This window comes from Petromyzon marinus, unplaced genomic scaffold (genome assembly GCF_048934315.1).
Source record: "Petromyzon marinus isolate PM22_M1 ecotype Great Lakes invasive population unplaced genomic scaffold, UKy_Petmar_22M1.pri1.0 PM_G_Scaffold_10, whole genome shotgun sequence".
In the NCBI taxonomy this organism is placed as follows: domain Eukaryota; kingdom Metazoa; phylum Chordata; class Hyperoartia; order Petromyzontiformes; family Petromyzontidae; genus Petromyzon; species Petromyzon marinus.
The window spans coordinates 549,775-572,869 of NW_027422651.1; the positions used below are offsets into that span (position 1 = coordinate 549,775).

Genomic DNA, 23,095 nt, shown 5'->3' on the forward strand with positions numbered 1-23,095 from the left:
AATAACTTTAATCGCTCTGATAGCTACAGGCTTAGTGCGGCTTGGAAGCGTATGATTAAATAATACATATTACAATTCCTTATAGGGGAAACACATACTAATAAACGGACTACTAACGTAGCATATAATCACAATAACACACATTACAACTAATTACTAATCTACAACTCATTACTAATCATTACCATTGACTGATTACCAATCGATTATATAATTTCAATACCCTCCATCCGCCTCTAATCACTGCACCTGATATGAGTTAAATGATGACGTCAGCCTGCTGCTGCTCTATTTAAGACTGGGAGCAAGCGAGGGCTTTACCATTCTGGTGAATTGCCCGATGATGTTGGATGTAATTGTGGTGCCACAACAGCGAAGCCGCTCCGTCGAAATAGGGGCCGTCGCTGTGCTGCTGCGACCGAGAAGCCACCCGGCTCCCATCACAGCACTTCAACCGCCACCCCCCCCCCCCCCCCCCACCTAAACACACACACACTCAAGTAGGGCCTCATGGGGAGGGGGGGGGCACCTGCCCTGAGTTGTTACCCGAGAGGCCCCCTCGTGGGGATGCTCCACGGTTTCTCAGGGTCAGGGAATTGGCACCCCCCCCCAGGCCAAATGGCACTGCGGCGCCGTGGCTTAACTTAGAATTAAATGACCACGGCGAACTCACTGAGAACCGCAGTGAGGAGATGCTCAAGACACACGCGGACCAGCAGACAGGTGGGGAGCGGGGCAGCGCGGGTTAAGCGTCTCTACCCATGGTGCACCGCGGGCTAGCGTCTCTACCCATGATGCACCGCGGATTAACGGCCTGACCCGTGATGCACCGCGGATGGGCGGTGCGAGGGCTTTGAAAGGAGCATAAAAAGGGACGCTTTGGGGAAGCACGGGGCCATTTTTTTTATTTGACTGGAGATCAACAGGAGGGAGGGATCGAGGAGCCGTCACCTGACTGTTACTCGCACGTCCGTGAGATGGGGCAGAGAACAGCCAGATTCTGTTTACAGCATCATCTATCCGCGACCTCCATTGCTGCGAGGTTGGACCGTAAGTACGAGGGAGAGAGGTAAGACAAAGGGACGAAATTCGGAGAGAAAATAGAGGGCAGACAGGTCGATTAGGTATCAGGCAGTAGCGAGATAGGTTAGACCTGTCCTGCTGGTCCGTACTGACACGCACAGTCTAGTTCGATTATTCGTGGGGAATAAACCGTCCGTAGGGTATAAACCGTGTCCTGTTGTCTCTGTGATTACGGAGGGGCGGTGCGTGGTGTGGCGAGCCTACCCGCGGTGATTCTTTTGTTTGCGCGTGAGTGAGTAATTTTACCCACGTGTTTACGCCCGCACGGGTGGGTCCACTCGGGGCTCGACGCGCATGCCGGGGCAGCAGTAACGTGCTATCACCCTGGGAATTAAAGTACGGGTCCTTCGATCATTAAATGCACTCGTGCGTGGTGTAGTGAGCCTCTGCATCGTGTGGTACTGGTTGCACTTCGCCCGCGCCAGTACGGGGGCGTGCAGGAGCAGCGGCGCTCACGGCACGCGCCGCGCGTGTAGCGCGTAGAGATCAATTGGTGAGCGGGTATTCCGCAGCGCAGCCTAATTAGTTGCTTCCGACCGGCTGCGAAGGTAAATGAAACAAGATTACACAATTCAAGCACGCGATGCTGCTGGCGGTGGTTACCGCGTGAGTAGAGCTGCGCCGTGAGGTACACGGGTACCCACGGGCATAATCATACACCGGGTGTTGCAGTTGTGGTAGTGGTATGAATTTAACGGAGGAGTCGGGGGCCAACGGCCCCGACAATTCGGTGATGGCGGGGGATGGTAGCCCCCACAAATGCGCATTTTTCTGTCTCCACCACCATAACCACAACCTTAGTAATGTGTGAACAACAGATCAATGTTGGTGAACCGATATACATGGGTTATCTCCACTGTAATGAAGGTGAGTGGTGCTGTTCAACAAAGCTGTAAGTATATTTGTACAGCCACTATACTGCAGTCTTTTTTCGGGAAGACTGGTTCCCATTAAGTGAAAAATGGATCTCCCCTTCTCACGCATCAAATTAGAGCAGAAATGTAAATATACACACACAGCAGATTGAGCAGTTGCTAACATTCATCATCCATATTTCATTAGAATATTTACCCAGGAAAGCACCACCGAGACTGAAGACTACGTGCATAGATAAAAATGAATGCTCTTACAGACACCACAGTGCTGCCCTGCAAGTCGGGCGTGCAGAGTTTTACGATCTCTGCGTGATCCATAAACTCAGAGTTGCTGTGTAAGAGGAGTGTGGGCACCGTACTCCGCTGATGAAAAAAAGAGCTCCATCCTCTGCTTTCACAGATACCATTAAAACATTAACCTTGTTTATATAAAGTGTTTTAGAAATGCTTGACAAATTTCTTCAACTTCCTGGGAAGACTGTTAGAAAGTTCACAGACCTTCAATAATGCACACCATAAATTTCATCAATGTGGTATACTTTCATAAAACGTATATTTGAGCTTATTTCCATTCACATTAATGAATGGCATCTCGGCTTAAATAAAATTAACGTTATGCACACTTGAAGGTCAGAAGCTGTATTCCTGTATAATCATGTTTGAATGCAAAATGCAACCTATATGTTAACCTTATCCAGAAACACAAAGCAAAGTGTCACCATTGTCAAATATACATCTATCTGAGCTCGAGGGTGGAAGTTACACATTTATTGGCAGGCACCGGTCTCTGCATAGGATGACTCTTCTATTCTATTTAAGATGTATAGCAAGGTTGGCTACGTACTGTGCGAAAGAAGTTCAACATACACACATGAGGATTACAATAATCATAACGCGAATGATTTTTGTCCAGAATAGCCTCCTTCAGTCTCGAGATATTTGTGTCGAGAATACTGCCATTGGGATGCTGTGATGACGTTGATAGGCGACTGCAAACGTGGGAGGATGAGCACCCGGAGAAGATTCCTGACCTTCACGCTTCAAGGTCGCCCCTTCTTCATATTTCACCGTCACTCATGGCCACGTAGCGAAGCGTTTTTCTGGATTTTGTTGTTGTTATTCTGTCTCTCACTGTTCAAATAAACGTATCATTAAAATTATAGACTGATCATTTCATTGTCATGGGGCTAACGTACAAAATCAGCAGGGGATCAAATACTTTTTTCCCTCACTGTAGACTCAACACTACCATAGACTCAACACTACCATAGACTCAACACTACCATAGACTCAACACTACCATAGACTCAACACTACCATAGACTCAACACTACCATAGACACAACACTACCATAGACACAACACTACCATAGACTCAACACTACCATAGACTCAACACTACCATAGACACAACACTACCATAGACTCAACACTACCACCCACAGACTCAACACTATCATAGACACAACACTACCATAGACTCAACACTACCACCCACAGACTCAACACTACCATAGACTCAACACTACTATAGACTCAACACTGCACATACACTCAGCACTGCCCATAGACTCAGCACTACCCATGGACTCAACACTATACTATAGACTCAACACTGCCCATACACTTAGCACTGCCCATAGACTCAGCACTACCCATAGACTCAACACTACCACCCATAGACTCAACACTACCACCCATAGACTCAACACTACCACCCATAGACTCAACACTACTATGGACTCAACACTGCCCATACACGCAGCACTGTCCATAGACTCAACACTGCCATAGACTCAACACTGCCCATAGACTTATGGACCACAACGCCTGTGTCACCAGACTTATGGACCACAACGCCTCTACGTGTACAAATAATGCTTTTTACCAATTCCACTTTACAGTAAAATTGTAGACACGGCACAATATATATTTCTGAATCTTTATTTTTACTAACATTTTTTAAAATATTCTCCGTTAAGGCAAAATTCTGAAATATTGGATTTTTAACAAAGTCTTGTGAATTCACCTTGTATCTGATGAACAAGTTCAATTTGTGCAAATATTTTTTTTCAAACGTATAAATAAAAATCATTGCTTACAAATATCAGCTCTATGTTTTCAAGTAAATACATTTTGGGTAGTGAATAAATTATAGTCTAAATAAGCTACACATGACGAATTGTAGGCAATTATAGTTATAATCAAAGACATTTTTAAACAATCACGTGGTCCCTGTAGTCGTCCTTAGAGACACAAAATCTGCTTGAAACAGTTTATCAACATATATGAATACATTGATTCGAATAAGCAGAGTTAATTTCCTATTTATGGCATGCCGGTTATGTGTCAGTTATCGATATCAACATCACCTTATAAAAGAATAACATTTAATATATAAGCGCACAACTTTATCCGTGATGAACGCTGCACTTTGTCGTTTTCCTGCAGGGGGCGCTGTAAACCTACATGCGCCCCCTGCATGCGAACGACGGAGGCGCAGGGACAGACGCTCGATTACGTTGGAATCGATCTGCAGACGGCCAGCAGCTCCGTGTCGCCTTATCTCGATCCCGCGATCCCCTACCAGGTGAAAGTCCGCATCGAACCGAACCCCCGGCAAGGCCATCGTCTACTTAACGACGAGAGAACATTCACGCGCAACGTCCTTTTCAACGAAGTCTTCCAGATGTAAAATGAACTTTTAATGAAGAAATAATGTAAATCAAAACACAACACAATTCAAAGATGTTTCATTTTAAAACTTCAAAACGGAGCATCGGGTACTTGTGTGAATGCGTCCTTCGTGTGCAAATGTTGTGACTTTCCTGGCCTGAAGGCCGTCAATGTGTTGGACCATTAAATGGTGCACAGCGTCTCAACAACAGCAGTGGGGTTTGCTTCAACCGATAGGTAACGAACATCCAGACGTCAATCAGCAAGGTGCACTTCTAGTCCCAGTTAGACAAAATCTACGTCAACACGTAAGACAAAACTATAATTCGTGTTGTAGAGAATGTACCTCCTCCCATACGTGTAACTTTTAAGTGGTATGCCTTGTAACTGATGAATGATCCGAGCGTGCTCCCTATTGCAAAGACAATGAGTTGCTCCAGAGGCAGACGCTTCGTGAAACACAAAAGTACCCTTTGACCTGTATTACAAGAACAACGGGTCTCACCCGAGTGATCTGTACAGGTTACTTCCAAACACACACACTTTGTCCTAATATCACTTAATCTAGATTTGAACACTTAATCAATGTTTGACACTCATAGAAAAAATGTTACATGTACACGCACAATCAGACAAGTATTCATTCTTAATTATTGACAGGCATATTAACAAAATTGAATTACTGCAGTGAAATATCCTGCATCAGGTTCCATCGTATTCACAAGAAGCTATTTTTAAAAATACGCACCGTCTGCTTAACAGTGTATGTACATATTCTTGGTTCTCAGTGCAGTCGAAACGTCGTGAGAATACTATTGTTTTATATTTTTATTATTTTATCATTTCCCTTCTACGTGACTTTACCAAAAGAACAAAGAATATGAATCCCTGCAGTCACGAAAGCTTTAAATCAAAAGTGTATGTACACCGTACTATTGCGGCATTCAAAACGAGTAGGCCGTTGCATGCTGGCGTCTGGGTCAAAATGTAGCAAATTCTAAACATTACGCTACAAATAATAGATGAGGGCGCTTCGATGGCAACACAAGCAATCGTCATCAGGTGGGACAAGCACAGCAGCAATAAGAAGAAACTGCTGGAGTAGGCGCCTACTACTTCAGCAGTTTCTCTTGCTGTGGTTGTCCCACCTGATGACGATTGTGCGTGTTGTGATCTAAACGCCGTGACCTGTTATGTTTCTACCCACGTGGTGACTTTACCGAAAGAACTCAAGAGTGTGGATTCCTGCAGTCGCAAAAGCTTCGAGTCAATATTGCCTACAAACTACACAACCGAGATGACGCATCAATCAACGCCCCCTACTGACAGCCTCTTGTCCACATGCAGGCCGGTGCAGGGCCACCACCCTGTGCCACACAGGGGCAGCTGCTACTTGGGGATGCTCTTTGAGTGCTTCAGACGAGATACAAAACTCCGAGTTGCTGAGGCGTTAAGCAAGCACCGTGTAAATGCAATTATTATAACATAGTGAATGCTTGGGGGCTTGTCTCTCGCTCCTGGTTAGAGATCTACCCAACCCACAGGTCCACAAAGACTGGCCGCCCTTACTCTGCAGGTTGAACCTAGGAAATGAGTGTTTCAACTTCACATTCTTGTCATTAAAGGCCTATGACAAAGGCGCATCTATTGGAGCGAGATAGTCTCTGGCTTACACATCTACCGCGTCTCCACTTGACTTTGTATTGTCTCGGAGGAAGTCCACCCACACCTCCACTTCCACAAACTGCTGGGAGTTGCCTCGCTCTGCCTCAGTCAGAATTCACCTCTGGCTTCACGTTGCCTCCACCAATGTGAAGGTCCGATTTTGGAGTTGAATCTTCATCTTCACATTTCACCTTCACTTCTTCGCTCTTCACCATCACTTCTTCACTCTTCACCATCACTTCTTCACATTTCACCTCGATACCTTTAAAAGTGTCCAAGCTGTGATTTTCTTCCGGTTCGTGTTTCATGAGGGATGGGCTCATTGCGGCACTTTGACTTTCACAAGCTGATTTCAGACTGCACTCCTTGTGGATCTTCTATTGCTTGTGTTCTCTGGTGTACTTGAAGATTTGATGAATGTGCAAATGCCTTCCCGCACACACTGCACTTGAAGGGTTTCTCTCCCGTGTGTGTTCTCTGGTGTGATTTAAGACCAGATGACCGTGAAAATGCCTTCACACACACACTGCACTTGAAGGGTTTCTCTCCCGTGTGTGTTCTCTGGTGTGATTTAAGACCAGATGACTGTGAAAATGCCTTCCCACACACACTGCACTTGAAGGGTTTCTCTCCCGTGTGTGTTCTCTGGTGTGTTTTAAGAGCAGATGAATCAGAAAATGTCTTCCCACACACTGCACAAGAAGGATTTCTCTTCCGTGTGTGTTCTCTGGTGTGTTTTAAGAGCAGATGACCGTGAAAACGCCTTCACACACACACTGCACTTGAAGGGTTTCTCTCCCGTGTGTGTTCTCTGGTGTGTTTTAAGAACAAATTAACATGAAAATGTCTTCCCACACACACTGCACTTGAAGGGTTTCTCTCCGGTGTGTGTTCTATGGTGTGTTACAAGATTACATGACTGTGCAAACGCCACCCCGCATATCGTGCACCTGAAGGGTTTCTCTCCCGTGTGTGTTCTCTGGTGGGTCTGAAGAACTGATGGCCATGCAAATGCCTTGTTACACACAGTACATTTGAAGGGTTTCTCTCCTGTGTGAGTTCTCTGGTGCCGTGGCAAGTTTCCAGTCCGATCCGTGCTGTATGCACGCTGGTCGCATTGTTGACTTGTCGTACCGAGCTGCGCTGAGTGCCTTTGCTCCATCAGACCAATTCTGCAGAGGAAGCGTCAGCTGCAGACATAAAAAAAGAATATCCACACCATCTACACGTCAGGCACAGAGGAATGCACACTTGACTTACACGTCTATACTTATTAATATATTCATGATGTAGTGAAAAAGTTTCCCAAATTAATCAGATTTGATGACCGTGCAAATGCCTTCACGCACACACTGCAACTTGAAGGGTTTATCTCGCGTGTGTGTTCTCTGGTGTACTTTAAGATGTGGTGACTGTGCAAACGCCTTCACGCACAGAGTACACCTGAAGGGTTTCTCTCCACGGGCTGTTATGGCACACAATGAGAGGGAAAATGTCATAAATATGCCTGGAAGCCTTCATATCTTCAAGATGAATGTTAACCCAAAACTCTAAGCACACAATTTCGGCTGTCTGACTACAAAATGAATATTTATGAAAGCTAAATTCAGCTGACAAAGCAAAGGGTGTTGAAAACAATACTATTTGTGTTATGCAGAAATGCATAAATTAACGTTCGATCATAACTTAGAGGTGTGAATCCAGGCTCAGATGTCCTTGAATGCTGGGATGAACGGTTCCGACTTCAGCTGAATGTGTGTGGTGTGTTCACCTCCTGTTTCCATTCTTATAAAGAGTTCCAGAGGAAAACAAAAATAAACTATTGTTTTGATAGAACCTCCGTGTTCAACAGAGTTAATAGACTTTACTGCAAACACAAACTTGACACTGTGACACACTGCCATGAGTAAACAGGTGGTGGTGTGACCAGAACCATGCCTGGCCACCTTCATCTGCTCAGCATTAATTCTTCCTCACTCCACCAAGTAATGAATCGAGGATCAATGAACATAGCCGAGGCTATCCGTGTCTGTCTCTCTCTCCCCGTGGTGAAGGTGTTCCCCTCCACACATTCAGAGTCAACAGCGGCATACGCTTAGCGTCTTTGACCGATAGACATTGACACACGTATTGTTGGTTCTTTCAGTAAAGTCACGTAGATAGAAAATAAAAATAACAGATTAAATTTAATAAGATAAAAACCACTTGTGTTGCAATCGAAATGTCGTGGGTTTTTTGCTTTATTTAAAAAAATATATATAATTTTCATTTAATTTTATTGTTATTTTCATTGTTATTTTCTATCTACGTGACTTTACCGAAATAACCAAGAATATTAATTCCTACAGTCACCAAAGTTTTAAGTCAAAACATTCACACACGTTGACAAAGCCTCACCTTGTGTTGTTGTGGGCAGGTCGCTTCTGATAACAAGAGCGGTATAGCAGCTCAAGCGGGCTTGGCCTGGTGAAAAAAATAACGAAAATAAAAACTGCGTGAATATTTACAATAAAACAAAGTTACAAAGTGGCGAGCCGGGTGAAGACAAATTAAACTTAAGCGAGATTATTAAAGTAAACGCAATCAGGCGAGGGCAGGAGGCAAGGCCCCGCGTGGCTAGGCCCCGCATTGTAAAGTTCCAACCTGGACATCGATTCCCATGCTCACTGCTACTCAACTGACATCCCTACGAGAGAGAGAGGCTCTACCTTGGTAAACAACAACAACCACCACCACCATGAGAATTTCTCACCTCGGATTTCAGTGCAAGCGTGGATCGGCAGCCTCCTGTTACCTCGCGACGTCACGCGGAAGCAGGTTGGGGGAGTGTGAATACCTTGGTGACATGACGTCACTAGCGAGGTACACCTCCCGCTGGCACTTCATGCCGATGAGGTCATGCTGAGTGGTGACGTCACAGAGCGGGGATGGAGTTTAAGTTGATTTAGCTTCATTTTTCATTGCCCCCTCCCTTGAGTGCGTGAACTCAGCAACAACAACGTGGACATTATTGTGTGTACAGTGTGTGTGTACACTGTGTGTATGTACACTATGTGTATACACTGTGTGTGTACACACTGTGTGTGTACACACTGTATGTGTGTGTGTACACAGTGTACACGTACAGACTGTGTGTGTGTACACTGTGTGTGTGTACACTGTGTGTGTGTAGTGGGGGCAAAGGCGGTGCATTGGCCAGTCATCTCAGTCAGTCGACCCATGGTATCTTATCATCAATTAATTTAGAAAAATTATTATTTTTATTTATTTGTATACTTTTTATTTTTTAATCTTTAATTTAGTTTATTTTTTGTATTCTATTTACGTGACTACCGAAAGAACCAGGAATATGGTAGTGCATTCTCTATTTGTTGCAGAGGTTCAAAGTTCAAATCCGACAGGCACACCTGGCTACCCCAGTAACATTCACCACAATATGCGCTGTTCTGCTTCACGGCGGATGTAAAACAGAGTATTGTGTCACTCACAAGGCACAGGTCATTGCATGCTGGTGTCACGGTCAAAAATTGTGGTTAATTCCAAACGTTGTCCAGAAACTCTACAACGGAAATGTTTGGCTACGTACGGTTTGAAAGAAGTGTTAGTCAAACAGAATGTGTATTTGCGTGCGCGTGTTTAAACGTATCTTTGTACGAGCGGTAGGGCAGCGGTTAGCGCTACGCTGCGCTACGAACCCGGAGACCCGGGACCGTTTCCCGCTCACGGCCAACACCGCCAGTGACGATTATCTGAACCGGTCCTGGGCCTTCCCTAGGTCGACTCAGCCTAAAAATGAGTACCCAGTGTGATGTGAGCATCGCCACTCGGGAGACAAAGGTGGCCGGGCGCGGTGCTGGCTACCCACCCCCTCGTGTGCCGTGCCATCCTTCATAGGTGCTCGCTAACAGCACTTGCCCCTAGAGTCTGTTAATGCTCTACCGGGGATCTTTGTTCTTGTCGTTGTGTACGAGTGGGGAGCGGTAATTTAGTGGCTATCGCACTGCACTCATTAAACCGGTGACCCAAATTGGATTCCTGCTCATGACACACAACAGTGGCAGATATTTAAACCAGTCCTGGGTTTTCCCTACATCGATGTCGTCTTGAATGACTTCCGAGTGTGGTGTGTAAATATCAGGGGAGACAAAGGCGGCCCGGTGCGGTGTTGGCCACCCTCCCCCTAGAGTGCCGTGCGTGCCGGCGTTTATAGCTCACCATCAGCACTTGCCCCAGCAGTCTGTTGAAGGCTGTACGGGGGATCTTTGTGTGTGTTTGTGAGTGTGTGAGTGAGTGTGTGCAATAAGATCAGGCAATGACTGGCAGAGAAAATTGCTTGAGATTATTTTAAAAGCATGGGTTTAAAAAAGTGAACAAAGCATGTCTCTATTATGTGCATTACCATTGAAGGGTGCATTGGGTTCAAAGCCATCCGCATAGCCTCAAATCTGCATTAATGCCAATTTGTCTCCGTATTCTGCAGCAGGTACAAGCTAACCACTCAGCTATCTCAATGCTAAATTCTATGCTAATTCCATTGTCAAGATGTGTATGCCTTAACTTAGCTATTTCAATGCTAAATTCTATGCTAATCCCTTTAACAATGGGTGCCTCTGCGGGTGTGTATGCTTTAACTTTTAACATAGCTATTTCTGTGACCAGTCACAAGCTAATCATTCAGCCATTTCAATGCTAAATTATATGCTAATTCCTTTGTCAAGGCGCTTTGTTCCTCTCACACAGCTTAAAGGCCGTATCTGAACGTGGCTCTTTCACTCCAGCGCTGTCCTACCAGACAGTCTTGCCCCCTTCACCTGATGAAGGCCGCTTGTGTTGTGGCCGAAACGTCGTGAGAATATTATTGTGTTATTTTATTTTATCAATTTATTATTTTATTATCATTCTACGTGACTTTACCGAAAGAACCAAAGAAGAAGATCATAGTATTACAGATCCTCTCATGCGCTAACCCAGACTGATGTGAGTGCACGATTTCTGTATTACAGTTGTTTTTATTGTCCTTCACTGCATCGCGTTTCACGGTGAATAACCGTTGCCTGGAACATGTATGCTTAGTGGAAAAGATTTGTACATATTGGGCCAAATTTGCATTGTCTTAGAAATTACATGCAAATCAATCAATATGCAGTTCAGGTCAAATAAGACATTCCTTTTTAACGCTTTCCAACCAAGTTTGAGATGTTAATGCATTAGCTCTGTTCGTTCATAACTGCCCATCTGTCTGTAGCATGGCATTTCGATAACCCTCTTAAAGATGTATGGACTGATGCTGTACAAGAAGGATGTGGAGCTGAGTGGGCTTGCCGATGACCGGTACCAGCGGTGTCAAGATCGGCCTCTGTGGAGGAGGCTCGTGAAGCACGCTGCTGGGCAGTTGGAGGCAGTCGCCCTCCAGTAACAACGGAGGGCGGATGAGCGACGCTCACAACAACCAGCGGAGCGCCGGCCACACCAAGTCGGTGCAGTGGTGCCTCTGTCAGTCATCTTATTGAGCACACGGCACTTGGGTCTGTCCTGTGAGCTGGCAGAGAGCCTTCGACACATCACGTGGCCTCAACACGTAAGACAAAACTATAATTCGTGTTGTAGAGAATGTACCTCCTCCTATACGTGTAACTTTTAAGTGGTATGCCTCGTAACTGATGAATGATCCGAGTGTGCTCCCTATTTCAAAGACAATGAGTTGCTCCAGACGCTTCGTGAAACACAAAAGTACCCTTTGACCTGTATCACAAGAACAACGGGTCTCACCTGAGTTCTCTCTACAGGTTACTTCCAAACACACACACACTTTGTCCTAACGTCACTTAATCTATGTTTGACCCTTATAAATTAAATGATGCATGTACACACAAAATCAGACAAGTGTTTAATCGAAATAATTGACAGGCATTTTAACAACATTTAATTACTGCAGTGAAATATACTGCATCAGATAATATCTGATTAAGAAGCTATTTAAAAAAATATGCAGCGTCTGCTTAACAGTGGATGTAAAACATACTATTGTAGTGTCATTCAAAACGAGTAGGCCATTGCATGCTGGCGAATTCTAAACATTAGCGACAAATTGCAGAGGGGTCAAATACTTATTTCCCTCATTAAAATGCAAATCAATTTATAACATTTTTTGACATGCGTTTTTCTGGATTTTTTTGTTGTCATTCTGTTCTCTCACTGTTCAAATAAACCTACCATTAAAATTACAGACTGATAATTTCTTCGTCTGCGGGAAAACGTACAAAATCAGCAGGGGATCAAATACTTATTTCCCTCAATGTACATATACACTGTGTGTACACACTGTGTGTGTGTATACACAGTGTGTATACAGTGTGTATACACTGTGTACATACACACTGTGCATGTACACACAGTGTGCGGGTTGACTGAATGAGGCGGTGTCCAGGTCTGGCTCAGGTGTCACTCCGCCACTTGACGGTTAGCCGTGACGGAGACTCAAACTCGGGCGGTGGAGTTCATCGCGCACCGCGCTCACCGCGGCGACAACCGCTCCACCCCACGCGTTATTGAAAGATGAAATTTTCACCGAAAACTTTTGCGGCTGCTGGAATTAAAATATTCCTCATTTGCCGTCTACGTCTACGTGACTTCACCGAAAGAACCGAGAATATAGATATATGAAACACAACACACGATTCGCAATAGCTAAACGGTTTGCGCCTCGGTACATGCTAATTTGTGTCCCATTGTCTCTGAAACCCAGTCCCTCCATCTCTGGCTATTTAAGGCCTCGGTACAGAGCTGCTTCACCTCTTAACTGTTTGCGTGTCTCCCCCCATAGGTCTCTCTACGGTATGTATTCTATCACTATCTTAAATTTCACGCTCAACTTACAATTTAACAATCTTTGAAATAGCGTATTCAACCAGACCATGCGTTGTGTTTTAACCGACCGTCTGTGTTGCTTTGTACAGTTTCCAAATTTTTCTAAACCCTGTTTGATAAGTGTGATGCTCCGTCTCTCTGTATCCCCTGGTATATCTGTGTTAATTCCTTCTCCTTAAGGTCTGTATATATATCTGCGGTTGTGTTTCCTCTACCTGATGATGATTGCTTGCGTTGCAATCGAAAAGTCGTATATTATGTAATTTTATTTTTTCTCATTTCTACGTGACTTTACCGAAAAAACCAAAGATTAATTCAGTGGATGTTTGTTCGATGCGACGTCGGTGTTGGCGCGTAGGGGGCTGCGTATTTGTGGAACGTCGTCGGTTCAGACTCAGAGTTTGCTGCCAGCGGCGGAGACCGCTGTGGCTCGCAGCTGTGGGCTTGTCGGAGCAAACCCCGAACTTGGGGGGGCTTGCCCCACTTCCTCCTCCCTCGGTGGCCGTACCAGACGAGAGCCGCTGACTTCTTTGCCAATGGAACCCATTTCAAAGCGTCTCTTCTTCTGCTGCTGCTGCTGCTCACCCAAGCATTGCCGCCACCCTTCCCAGATTGGCAGCTGTGAGCTCGTCGTGAAGATCCCTCATTGCTGCGACGCGAAAGATGACCACGATTACAAACAGCGTCTTACAACGACAATGAAACTGAAGATGTGGATAGCGGCGACTGGGCGCATTGGCAGCTCAGGCTACAGTACGGGAGAGTTTGATGTGTGCACGACCGTGTCTCGCGTTATATATTAATACATACGCCTACTCGGCATGTGTTTTTTAAGAGAGAAGGGCCTTTGTGGTGCTCGGTTTTTTTGTTATCACCTCTGACGGATTATGGCCCAAGTCGAACTTCGACTTTCATTTGAATGTTCAACCTCTTGACCCCGAGTAAGACTATACGCAGTTAATACCGCTCAGCTTATACAACAACACCTCGCTTTTACAGTTGTGTTTGATCAACCTCTTGACCCCGAGTAAGACAATACGCAGTTAATACAGCTAAGTTTTTACAACAACACCTCACTTTTACAGTTGTATTTGATCAACCTCTTGACCCCGAGTAAGACTATACACAGTTAATACCACTCAGCTTATACAACAACACCTCGCTTTTACAGTTGAGTTTGATCAACCTCTTGACCCCGAGTAAGACAATACGCAGTTAATCCCGCTCAGCTTATACATCAACACCTCGCTTTTACAGTTGTATTTCATCAACCTCTTGACCCTGAGTAAGACTATACACAGTCAATCCCGCGCAGCTTATACAATAGCCTCGCTTTTACATTTGTATTTGATCAACCTCTTGACCCCGAGTAAGACTATACACAGTTAATCCTGCTCAGCTTATACAACAATACCTCACTTTTACAGTTGTATTTGATCAACCTCTTGACCCCGAGTAAGACTATACGCAGTCAATCCCGCGCAGCTTATACAACAATAGCCTCGCTTTTACAGTTGTATTTGATCAACCTCTTGACCCTGAGTAAGACTATACACAGTTAATCCTGCTCAGGTTAAACAACAATAACCTCGCTTTTACAGTTGTATTTGATCAACCTCTTGACCCTGAGTAAGACTATACACAGTTAATCCTGCTCAGGTTAAACAACAATAACCTCGCTTTTACAGTTGTATTTGATCAACCTCTTGACCCCGAGTAAGACTATACGAAGTTAATCCCGCTCAGTTTATACAATAGCCTTGCTTTTACAGTTGTATTTGATCAACCTCTTGACCCCGAGTAAGACTATACGCAGTTAATTCCACGCAGCTTATACAACAATACCTCGCTTTTACAGTTGTATTTGATCAACCTCTGCACACCTTATTCGTACGTAAATGGAATTGTAAATCCACGTGAGGCAGGTAGGACTTGTGACAGCCTTTATTACGAACGAGCTTTACTACCAGGCTTCGCCCGGGACTTGGATTATCGTCTTGGATTAATTTAATATTCCCTTTTATTTCAGTGGAAAACCCTGAAAAAACATTGATGCCTGCAAGAAAGAAAAACATCCGAAACAAATCAATTTAACTAAATCGGATTTCTTTCACTCAAGGAAATTGAACCTTAACCAGGCAACTCGGAAATGGAATGATGTGGCGAGCTGAGAATCGTCGCGTTCCCTTAGAAATTCCAGACGGCGTAAGCTGTGCAAATTTCATGACGATTTAAAGCTTTCGTGACTGCAAGGATTCATCTTCTTTGGTTCTTTCGGTAAAGTCACCAACACGTAGAATGAGAATAAAATAATAAATTAATAAAATAACACAATAAAATTCTCACGACGTTTTGGCCACAACACAAGTGGCCCTCTTCAGGTGAAAGGAACAGACCTGTCGTCCAACCTGAAGAGGGCCACTTGTGTCATGGCCGAAACGTCGTGAGAATTTTATTGTGTTATTTTATTCTATTAATTTATTATTTTATTCTCATTCTACGCGGCGACTTTGCCGAAAGAACCAAAAACGAAATTTCATGACGTTGGAGGGTCAGCGTTCGAGAGTTTTTTGCCGCTTCGCACAAACAGACGAATCTTTATTTTATTTCGATTTAAAGCTTTCGTGACTGCAAGGATTCATCTTCTTTGGTTCTTTCGGTAAAGTCACCATCACGAAGAATGAGAATAAAATAATACATTGATAAAATAAGATAATTTTATTGTCTTATTTTATTTTATCAATTTATTATTTTATTCTCATTCTACGTGGTGACTTTACCGAAAGAACCAAAGAAGACTTTATTTTATTATTTTATTGTTTCCCTTCAACGTGACTTTACCGAAAGAGCTAAGAAGACGAACCTTCTGCTTTGTGTTTATGAGGGCGAACTGGAAACAGCCGCGTTGACTCAGAACATCGAGACAACGATGCGGCGCGTCTGTGCGGGACACACGGCCTACGCGGAGGCTTGGGGAGGGATGACGTCAGCAGGCAGACCGCGTGACGCTGCCGCATGCCGGTGACATCACAGACGTGACGTCACCGCTCACTTGACGTGCAAAATACACGAGTCTATTTTTATACTTTTTGCATTGTGTACAGTCTGGAAGCTACCCAAATGCCAAATTTCAAGTTTGTTTTGCATGTTGGGAGGCACACTAAACATTACTGCTCAGCGCCAAACGTTTGTTTAACGTTTGTTTAATGTTGTGAAAAAGAGTGCCGGGGTCACTCTTTTCACAGTGAACATCTACGTAGCCACCGTGATGAGGATGATGATGATGATGGCAGAGACATGCAAACTACTCCCCCTTTATTATCATTGTTACCATTATTATCGTTGTTTTTATCATTATCATTGTTATTAAAACTAGTTTATTGCACTTACAAGTGACTGCCAATCCACCACCACCACCACCACCGCCACCACCACCACCTCCATCACCACCGCCACAGCCACCTCCACCTCCACCACCACCTCCACCGCCACCGCCACCTCCACCGCCTCCGCCACCGCCACCACCACCGCCACTACCGCCTCCGCCGCCACCGCCACCGCCGCCGCCGCCTCCGCCGCCGCCTCCGCCATCGCCACTGCCACCGCCACCGCCGCCACCGCCACCGCCACCACCGCCACCACACACCGTCACCGCCACCTCCACCGCCACCACCACCACCACACACCGCCACCGCCACCACCACCTCCACCACCACGACCACCACCACCCCCACCACCACCACCTCAACTGTACCTGCATCTCCACCTCTCCGCCGGTCGACTCTCTCCTCGCCCTCCGCGTCTGCGTGAGGCAGAAGGCGGCGACGCCGGCGATGGCGGTCAGCAGGAGGAAGCCGGTGGTGCAAGAAACGTCGCCCGCCGTCAAGGGAGCGACCGAGACGGCCTCCACCGTGACGGAGACATCGGGAAACATCGCTGACACGCACACGGAGAGCACACACACGGTGACACACGGGGAGCATACACACACACGGTGACACACGGTGACACACGGTGACACACGTGGAGCACACGCATGGTGACACACGGTGACACACGGTGACACACGGGGAGCACACACACACACACACGGTGACACACGGTGACACACGCACGGTGACACACGGGGAGCACACGCACGGTGATACGCGGTGACACACGGTGACACACGGGGAGCACACGGTGACACACGGTGACACACGGTGACACATGGTGACACACACACGGTGACACAAGGTGACACACACACGGTGTTACACGGTGACAAGCGGGGAGCACATGGTGACACACGCACGGTGACACACGGTGACACACGGTGACACACACATGGTGACACAAGGTGAGCACGGTGACACACACACGGTGACACACGGTGACACACGGTGACACACGCACGGTGACACACACACGGTGACACACACACGGTGACACACAGTGACACACGGTGACGCACGGTGACACACGGTGGCACACGGTGACACACACGGTGACACACGGTGACACACACACGGTGACACACGGTGACACGCGGTGACACACACACGGTGACACACGGTGACACACACACGGTGACACACGGTGACACACACACGGTGACACACGGTGACACACGGTGACCTTGGGGTCACTCTTGTTGTCACACCTCCCTAGCCACCGTGATGATGACGATGATGACGATGACAGAGAGAGACGCAAACTCCACATATACAGCAGCAGCAGCAGGCGTCGTCAGGGTTGGGATGAAACCCACGACCTCCTGCGTACCAGGCGAGGCGGTCAACATCTTCCCGGCCCTCGCGGTCGTCGTGGCGGCGAGCGTGCGGCCCCCCGCCGGCGTCTCGCCCGGCATGACGAGCAGCCAGGCGGAGCGCCGAGCGAACCCCACGGCGTTGACCGCCAGGCAGGTGTAGCGGCCCGAGTCGTCCGTGCTGACGTTGCGCAGGTAGAGGACGTTCGTCTCCACGTCCGTGACCTCCACTCCGACCGTCTTGACGCGAACCGACGGGCGGCACGGAGAGAGCGAGGCGGGAGGAAGTCAGAATCTTGCGTTCCCACGCCAACGTGGGGTTTATATTTTTGTATTTGTTGTTACTCAGCGAACGCATAGAGTCTGAGCCAAGCGGGGAGCTGCTGGGTCCTGTTGTGTTGAGGGCGACGTCGGACTCCGCTGAGTTTGGGTGGGTGGGTGGGTGAGTGGGTGGGTGGGTGGGTGAGTGGGCGAGTGAGTGGGTGAGTGAGTGAGTGGGTGAGTGAGTGGGTGAGTGGGTGGGTGGGTGAGTGAGTGAGTGAGTGGGTGGGTGAGTGAGTGAGTGAGTGGGTGAGTGAGTGGGTGAGTGTGTGAGTGGGTGGGTAAGTGAGTGAGTGAGTGGGTGAGTGAGTGAGTGGGTGAGTGGGTGGGTGAGTGAGTGAGTGGGTGGGTGAGTGGGTGAGTGAGTGGGTGAGTGAGTGAGTTGGTGAGTGAGTGTGTGAGTGGGTGAGTGAGTGGGTGAGTGAGTGTGTGAGTGGGTGAGTGAGTGTGTGAGTGTGTGAGTGGGTGAGTGAGTGTGTGAGTGGGTGAGTGGGTGAGTGAGTGTGTGAGTGTGTGAGTGGGTGAGTGAGTGAGTGGGTGAGTGAGTGGGTGGGTGAGTGGGTGAGTGGTGAGTGAGTGAGTCCCCTCGTGCCTCGCTCGCTCACCGTGACAATGCGTACGTAGGGCGAGCCGTTGGGTGCCTCCAGACTCCCGTTCACCTCCACGTGCTTGAGCCACTGCACGTGGTGGTGGTTGTTGTGGTGCTCATTGCCACCATTGCTGCCCTTCAGAACGACGCAGCGGAGCTGAGCGTCGCTCCCCACCACCGCCGTGACGTTGGCCGGGAGGCCGTCCTGCAGGGAGGGGCGCTGGGGCTGGCCCCGCCCTACACGCCGGGGGGAGGGGGGAGCCACCCCCCGGGTGGTGACGGGGTCAGGACGAGCGTCGGGGGTCACGGGGTCAAGGAGGGAGGGAGGAGAGGGAGGGAGTGTGACACACAGTGTCACACAGTGTGTGTCACACACTGTGTTACACACTGTGTGTCACACGGTGACACACGCACGGTGACACACGGTGACACGCGGTGACACACGGTGACACACGGTGACACACACACACAGACGGTGACACACGGTGACACACGCACGGTGACACGCGGTGACACACGGTGACACACACACGGTGACACACGGTGACACACGGTGACACACGGTGACCCCGGCAGTGGCGAGAGACATTGCCGGGGTCACTCTTGTTGTCACGTCTCCCTAGCCACCGTGAGGATAATGATGATGACAGAGAGAGAGACGAAAACTCCACAAATATACAGCAGCAGCAGGCGTCGTCAGGGTCGGGATGGAACCCACGACCTCCTGCGTACCAGGCGAGGTAGTCAACATCTTCCCGGCCCCCGAGGTCGTCGTGGCGGCGAGCGTGCGGCTCCCGGCCGGCGTCTCGCCCGGCATGACGAGCAGCCAGGCGGAGCGCCGAGCGAACCCCACGGCGTTGACCGCCAGGCAGGTGTAGCGGCCCGAGTCGTCCGTGCTGACGTTGCGCAGGTAGAGGACGTTCGCCTCCACGTCCGTGACCTCCACTCCGACCGTCTTGACGCGAACCGATGGGCGGCACGGAGAGAGCGAGGCGGGAGGAAGTCAGAATCTTGCGTTCCCACGCCAACGTGGGGTTCATTTTTTGGCATTTGTTGTTACTCAGCGAACACGTAGAGTCTGAGCCAAGCCGGGAGCTTCTGGGTCCTGTTGTGTTGAGGGCGACGTCGGCCTCCGCTGAGTTTGGGTGGGTGGGTGGGTAGGTGAGTGAGTGGGTGGGTGAGTGGATGGGTGAGTGAGTGAGTGGGTGGGTGGGTGAGTGAGTGGGTGAGTGGGTGAGTGGGTGGGTGAGTGGGTGGGTGGGTGAGTGAGTGGGTGGGTGAGTGGGTGGGTGAGTGAGTGGGTGAGTGAGTGGGCGAGTGGGTGAGTGGGTGAGTGAGTGGGTGAGTGGGTGGGTGAGTGTGGGTGGGTGAGTGGGTGAGTGAGTGAGTGAGTGGGTGGGTGAGTGAGTGAGTGGGTGGGTGAGTGGGTGGGTGGGTGAGTGGGTGAGTGGGTGGGTGGGTGAGTGAGTGAGTGGGTGAGTGGGTGGGTGAGTGAGTGGGTGAGTGAGTGAGTGGGTGAGTGAGTGGGTGAGTGGTGAGTGAGTGGTGAGTGAGTGAGTGGTGAGTGAGTGAGTGAGTGGTGAGTGAGTGCCCCATGTCTCGTTCGCTCACCGTGACAATGCGTACGTAGGGCGAGCCGTTGGGCGATTTCAGGCTCCCGTTCACCTCCACGTGCTTGAGCCACTGCACGTGGTGGTGGTGGTGCTGCTGGTGCTGGTGGTGGTGCTCATCGCCGCCATCGCCGCCCTGCTTCAGAACGACGCAGCGGAGCTGAGCGTCGCTCCCCACCACCGCCGTGACGTTGCCCGGGAGGCCGTCCTGCAGGGAGGGGCGCTGGGGCTGGCCCCGCCCTGCACGCCGGGGGGAGGGGGGGAGGGGGGAGCCGCCCCCCGGGTGGTGACGGGGTCAGGACGAGCGTCGGGGGTCACGGGGTCAAGGAGGGAGGAGAGGGAGTGTTACAGTGTGTGTGTGTAACACACTGTGTGTATATAACACAGTGTGTTACATACACACAGTGTGTATAACACACTGTGTGTATATAACACACTGTGTGTGTATAACACACTGTGTATATAACACACTGTGTGTGTATAACACACACTGTGTGTGTGTGTAACACACAGTGTTACACACACACACAGTGTCACACACACACACACACTGTGTGTGTGTGTGTGACACTGTGTGTGTCACACACACTGTGTGTGTGTGACACTAACACAGTGTCACACTGTCACACACACAGTGTGTGACAGTGTGTCACACACACAGTGTGTGACACAGTGTGACACACTTTGTGAGCTCCCCACTCGTCTCGTTACCTTCGTGAGCGGTCACCACCGCGTAGACGGCGGTGGCGGCGACGCAGACGGCGAGGAGAGACCCTAGACGCCTCCTCCTCCTGCTGCTGTACAGAGACGACGTGCGGACAAATCCCGAAGCCATGGAGCTGATGGTGGTGGTGCTGGATCGTGGTGGTGCTGGATCGTGGTGGTGGATCGTGGTGCTGGTGGATCGTGGTGGTGGATCGTAATGCTGGTGGATCGTGGTGGTGGTGGTGCTGGTGGATCGTGGTGGTAGTGGATCGTAATGGTGGTGGTGCTGGTGGTGGTGGTGCTGCTGCTGCTGCTGGTGGTGGTGCTGAGGGGGGTGGTGCTGGTGGTGGGTGGTGCTGATGGGTGGTGTTGCTGCTGGTGGTGCTGCTGCTGGTGGTGCTGGTGGTGGTAGTGGTGGTGCTGCTGGTGCTGCTGGTGGTGGGTGGTGCTGATGGGTGGTGCTGGTGATGGTGGTGTAAAAATTCCTCGTGCGTACAGGGAGGGAGGGGTCAAGTTTTGACAGATTTTTGCGTGCCGACTAAATTGATGGCCCCTTAATGGTTTTATTATATTTCATATTATAATATTAAATATATAATACACCTTTTTGTTCATAATTCTTTTTATAGATTTATTTCATATAATATAGCATTTTATTTTAATGGTTATATTATATTTTATATGTTATAATAAACCATTTTTTACATAAAAAATATATTTATAAGTCTCCACAGAGCTACGTAGCTATTTTTCAGAAGCGACCTGGCCACAAATGAAAGTTCAACTTAGTTGGCTTATCACGTGGACATGGATCGCAGCCAAATACCGGAGGACCCGGAGAAACATCCACACGATCACGGAGAGAGAGACACAAACTCCAAATATACAGCAGCAGCAGCAGGCATCGTCAGGGTCAGGATCGAACCCACGACCTCCTGTACATCAGGCGAGGTAGTTAACATCTCATAGCCACCGTGATGAGAGGCACACAAACTCCAAATATACAGCAGCAGCAGCAGGCATCGTCAGGGTCAGGATCGAACCCACGACCACCTGTATACCAGGCGAGGTAGTTAACATCTCTCAGGGACATGATCTAACCCACGACCACCTGTATACCAGGCGAGGTAGTTAATATCTCACAGCCCCCGTGACGATCGTCAGGGTCAGGATCGAACCCACGACCTCCTGTATACCAGGCGAGGTAGTTAACATCTCTCAGGGACATGATCTAACCCACGACTTCCTGTATACCAGGCGAGGTAGTTAACATCTCTCAGGGACATGATCTAACCCACGACTTCCTGTATACCAGGCGAGGTAGTTAACATCTCTCAGGGACATGATCTAACCCACGACCTCCTGTACACCAGGCGAGGTAGTTAACATCTCACAGCCCCCGTGATGATCGTCAGGGTCAGGATCGAACCCACGACCTCCTGTACACCAGGTGAGGTCGGTAACATCTCAGCCACCGTGATGAGAGGCACACAAACTCCAAATATACACAGCAGTAGGCATCGTCAAAGTCAGGATCGAACCCACGACCTCCTGTACACCAGGCGAGGTAGTTAACATCTCTCAGGGACATGATCTAACCCACGAACTCCTGTAGACCAGGCGAGGTAGTTAACATCTTTCAGAGACATGATCTAACCCACGACCTCCTGTTGACCAGGCGAGGTAGTTAACATCTCTCAGGGACATGATCTAACCCACGACCTCCTGTAGACCAGGCGAGGTAGTTAACATCTCTCAGGGACATGATCTAACCCACGACCTCCTGTACACCAGGTGAGGTAATTAACATCTCTCAGGGACATGATCTAACCCACGACCTCCTGTACACCAGGCGAGGTAGTTGACATCTCTCAGGGACATGATCTAACCCACGACCTCCTGTACACTAGGCGAGGTAGTTCACATCTCTCAGGGACATGATCTAACCCACGACCTC

At 48.5% G+C, this 23,095-nt stretch overlaps 1 protein-coding gene and 1 long non-coding RNA gene across 2 annotated transcripts; both read right to left on the bottom strand.

Annotated features, from left to right (window-relative positions):
- Positions 1-12,173: 12,173 nt before the first annotated feature.
- LOC142908577 (uncharacterized) lies at positions 12,174-17,097 on the bottom strand. Its single transcript, XR_012931871.1, has 2 exons — positions 16,921-17,097; positions 12,174-13,815 (listed from the first exon to the last, which is right to left on the bottom strand). It is a non-coding gene; the product is annotated as an uncharacterized LOC142908577 (long non-coding RNA).
- Positions 17,098-17,790: 693 nt separating this feature from the next.
- LOC142908615 (fibroblast growth factor receptor 3-like) lies at positions 17,791-19,640 on the bottom strand. Its single transcript, XM_076059382.1, has 4 exons — positions 19,556-19,640; positions 18,840-19,060; positions 17,931-18,153; positions 17,791-17,795 (listed from the first exon to the last, which is right to left on the bottom strand). Exons 1-4 carry the CDS (start codon positions 19,638-19,640, stop codon positions 17,791-17,793), a joined length of 534 nt encoding a protein of 177 aa, XP_075915497.1.
- Between the last annotated feature and the right edge of the window lie 3,455 nt (positions 19,641-23,095).